We start from the raw sequence: 4,227 nt of genomic DNA, 5'->3' as shown, positions 1-4,227 counted from the left end.
AACTATAATTCCAAGTAAGCATGGAGGGGCACAGTTAATACAGTACGAAGGAGCCAGGCAAAGTCCTCCCCAAGAAACGATGCATAAGTGAAACTGAGACTCCTGGGAGGAACATTTCCTTTTACACATAGACAAATGATCCTCCACAGCCTAAGGTACAAAAACAAATGCAAGTTTCTGTGCCTCAAAGGACCCTTCTGCCAGGGGATGCAACCCATCAACCCAGAGAAATGCTTTTTGCTGGCCCCATTCTATTGCAGGCACAACCAGGAATGCCACACATACTTTTCACTCTGTCACACGCAGCACACTTGCACAGGGACTAATGTGGAACAGAAATTTTATTGGAAATATGGGGCTGGCCAGCTGACTGACAAGCGTGTGTGGGTCTGTAAGGCTGCCAATGCTCCATGTCAGGTTGGAAGTGTCAAGAGGGCAAGTCTTGCTCCATCCATGGCTCTGTGCATATCCAACACCTTCATCACCCTGTCTATGATCATGGAATGAAGAGGATTTTGTGGACTGGCTTCCCAAACATCCTTTATTCAACCACAGCACCCAAGGAGAAATTCTTTCTGGCTCCATCACAAGGCCACCTGGTGGTTTGATGTTTCAGCAGCACCTTCCTTGATGTCCTCAGCACATACTACAACATACTAGAGAATGGGAAAGAGTTCCACGAGATCAGAGGACCCAGAAAATGCAGAGCTACCAACAGCCTGGTTAGAACACCCTCAGCATTTGGGGTGATGTTCCAGCGAGGACTATCAAGAGGCTTCAGCCCATTTGGGAAAACAGCTTCGTCCCAGTTCTTTGCTCTACTGTCAGAGTCAGGCTACAGACGTGACCATGCTAATTGTCTAGTTAAGGGATCAAAGATGCACAAATTTAACAAAAATGAGGCCTTTCCTTTGCATGGCAGTGTGAACACAGTCCTTGGAGGTCTCTGGCACTTCCTCAGAAGGCTGGGGCTGGTGTGGTCTCTGAGGCACGAGTCCCTAACTTCCCCACACTCTGTAGTTCCCCCTCAAATCCAGAGGTTTGAGCCAGACTACTCCACCCACACAACCTTGGGGTGATGGCTACTCTTTCCTTTGAAAGTGAGAGACCTTTTCATCAATGGCTTTCAGAGGTTCGAAGGGACAGTGCTAGAGGAACTGTAAGAGGAAGCACGATGATGGGCCAAGAACTCCTTGCTGATCAGGCCACGGGCTGCGAGGATCTTGAGGAGTCCATGGCGAAACTTTTGGCCAATGAAGACATAGATGAGGGGGTTGAGGCAGCTGTGGAGGAAGCCCAGGATCTCAGTGGCCTCCAGGGCCCGGTCAATGTCATGGCGACGCTCACAGGTCTCCTCGATCCCACCTGTCCTCATGAGGGTGTCCGCGAGCAGGACCAGGTTGTACGGCAGCCAGCACAGCAGGAAGACAAGCACAACAGCAAAGATGACCTTCATGGCCCGGTGCTTCTGTCCCATTTGGGCCTTAAACAGGGTGCACAGTGTGAAGCCATAGCAGAACAGCATGACCAGCAGTGGCAGGATAAAACCTAAGATCTGGGATGGGAGCCGCAGCCACAAGCGCACTTGGGTTGTCTCCTCACCCAGGAACTCATAGCAGACAACTAGGCTGGAACCGTTTAGAGTAAAGGCCTTGCGGAAGAGGCAAACGGGCAAAGACAGAATCAAAGATACTACCCAAATGCCCATACATATGAACTTGACCAAGTGGCGCTTTCGGGTCAGGGTGTGTGTGGCGTGGACAATTGCCAGGTAACGGTCCATGCTGATGCCGGCCAGTAGTAGAATGCCACTGTAGAAGTTGACTTCCTTCAGGAGCGAGACCATCTTGCAAAAGGGTGTGCCAAAAATCCAACCCTTCTCCCTGGTGACAGCCCAGACAGGCAAAGTCAGGGCAAAGAGCAGGTCAGCTATGGCCAAGTTCAGCAGGTAGACATCAGTGACAGAGCGGGTGACCTGGCTGCATAAGAGGACCAACATCACCAGAGAGTTTCCCAACAGGCTCAGCAGGAACACCACAACATAGACGACAACCACAGCAGAACTGTTGAGTGTCTCACTGTCTGTCCTACAGGGGCTATAATCTTCTCCTACGGGTGGCATGCCAGTGAAATTTTCAAACTCCTCATACCACAGCTCATCAGAATTATTCCAGAAGAAGTCCTTTAAATAAGCCATGGTTTGATCTAGTGGAAAGATTAAAAGGAAAACAAAAGTGATTTAGTAACTCAAATTGAAATCACTCTCATCAAGGATGTGATGGGACATCTTTTACTTCTCTTTTGCTTTGGCAACCAGAGATTATCCTCTTCACTTCCAACTTGAGCTTCTTTAGAAGTTGGCTGACCACAGTCATCAACCTTCCATAGTTCTGAGGCCCAGCCTGAGTATGGGATGTTAGGATACAAGGAAGACACTTTTGCCCTTAGTTGGCTCTACAGCCATCTCGACTCTACCTCCAACCCTAGCTCTTCCCCCTTTATCCCTCTCTGTCCTCAGCCATATCTGTGCACTAAGATGGGGGAAACCAAGCTGACTGGTCTTATGCATTCAAGGGAGGACCAGCTCTCAGCAAAGCAGGAGGGAAGCCCGTTCAGGTGTCCCTTTTCTACCTTATTTCTCCTTCTATGTTCTCCCTAATTCTTGTTTAAACATCTTAAAATCTACTAAGAGAAGGAACTGATAACAACAAATTGCACTAAACTATAGGGATGTTCTTTGACTTACAATGAGGTTACATCTAGATAAATCCTTCCTAAGTTAAAAATATTCTAAGGCAAAAAAGCATTACACACACCTAACCTGCATCACAACTTAGCTTAACCTACCTTAAACATTCTCAGAATAGTACATTAATTGTAGAGTTGGGAAAAAAATCCTCTAGCACAAAGCTTATTTTATAATAAAGTGTTAAATATCTAATGTAATTATTGAATATTGTACTTAAAATGATAAACAGAATGGAATAATGAGTCAAACCATCACAGGACGGGGAATGTCTATATTTTAAGTCTGTCTTTTGTTATATGCATTGCCGAAGGGAGTATTAAATAAGCAGTAAACACTCTGGTCCTCTGTCTAAAGAAAGTTTAAGAATTTGGGAGGAAAAAAATCTCCATGTTGGTCCCTCAAATCTCCTCTTAAACATCCACAGACTCAGCAGCTTTCAAATAGTTATTTTTTTAATTGTGAAATACTGTTAAAAGCCCAGAAGCGCAATATGTGAACAGATCAAAGCTGGGTTGCCAGGGAAGGACTCTGTGCTGCTCTCTCCACCTGGACAGCACCTACAGAGCATCCCCAAGCTCCCAGGACTCTCCAGAGAACAGTCTGAAAGCCTTCAAAGTTATCCAGGTGAGAGCTGGAACCTGGTACCCATTCTCTCCTGGGTAGACTTGAGTGGGGCCTTTTTCCCCTATAGATTCCCATTTTCTCTCTGCACACTGATGGGAGGCAAAGAAGATAACTTCTTGTTTGCTTCCAGGTCTAGCATTCTGATTAGTTCATTCAGATGCACACATTCTAGTACACTCTCTCCTTGCCCATATTTGCATTTTTGTAGAAGACAAAAATCTTAGGGTAAAGGAATAAACATCAGTTTGGGAAACTGTCAACCTCTGTCCCACAAAAGAAAGGATGAAGAGACTGTGGCCTCTGTAACATCAACCATATCTATGTATGAGGTCAGAGTTGAATACATGGTCAAAGGGAGGAGGCAAGAGGGCAGTTTAAGCAGCAACCCTCAGGTCCCATAGAAATGAGTGTATTTCCTAAAATAAAGTTAAACCAAGCCCCTCTACCCCAAAGGAAGTCTTGTCCAACAGGAGGCTTCCTACCTGAGGCACCAGCCAGGTGTGTCCAACGTAGAAGACAGCAGCTCAGAGACCAGAGTGACTTAACAGGGAACTAGATGAATAAAGGGAAATTGAGAAACCACACAAGACCACACCTCCCTCCTGAGCCCCACCCACATCTTCATTTAGGGAACAGATTAATGGAGGGATCCCAGCCCATCAGAGACTCCAGAGGTCTGTACATCCAGGCGGGGTAACCAGGTATGAAGTTGAGATTAAAGGTCCAGTATCTGAATTCTCCACTCTGTGTTTACCACTTTTATCATTTATCCCTAAATTCCCTAGTAAATGGCCTTTGAAAACTTCCAGTGCTCCTGAAGAAAGTAAAGGAGAGCTAGGTGTGGTGACACATGC

At 46.3% G+C, this 4,227-nt stretch overlaps 1 protein-coding gene across 1 annotated transcript; it reads right to left on the bottom strand.

The window, feature by feature from the left end:
• Positions 1 to 330: 330 nt before the first annotated feature.
• On the bottom strand, positions 331 to 3,908 carry Cxcr1 (C-X-C motif chemokine receptor 1). The gene is made up of 2 exons (XM_013065460.3): positions 3,856 to 3,908; positions 331 to 2,205 (listed from the first exon to the last, which is right to left on the bottom strand). Exon 2 carries the CDS (start codon positions 2,195 to 2,197, stop codon positions 1,127 to 1,129), a length of 1,071 nt encoding a protein of 356 aa, XP_012920914.1. The 5' UTR covers positions 2,198 to 2,205; positions 3,856 to 3,908; the 3' UTR covers positions 331 to 1,126.
• Between the last annotated feature and the right edge of the window lie 319 nt (positions 3,909 to 4,227).

Source organism: Heterocephalus glaber, unplaced genomic scaffold, assembly GCF_053883595.1.
Source record: "Heterocephalus glaber isolate CG9 unplaced genomic scaffold, H.glaber_assembly_v1.0 deba00000621, whole genome shotgun sequence".
Lineage (NCBI taxonomy): Eukaryota > Metazoa > Chordata > Mammalia > Rodentia > Bathyergidae > Heterocephalus > Heterocephalus glaber.
Note: the sequence above shows the minus strand (reverse complement) of the source record. Positions and strands in the feature narration are given on the sequence as shown.

Coding starts and splice junctions, on each gene's coding strand:
- Cxcr1 (XM_013065460.3), bottom strand. CDS start 2,197: ATGGCTTATTTAAAGGACTTCTTCTGGAATAATTCTGATGAGCTGTGG.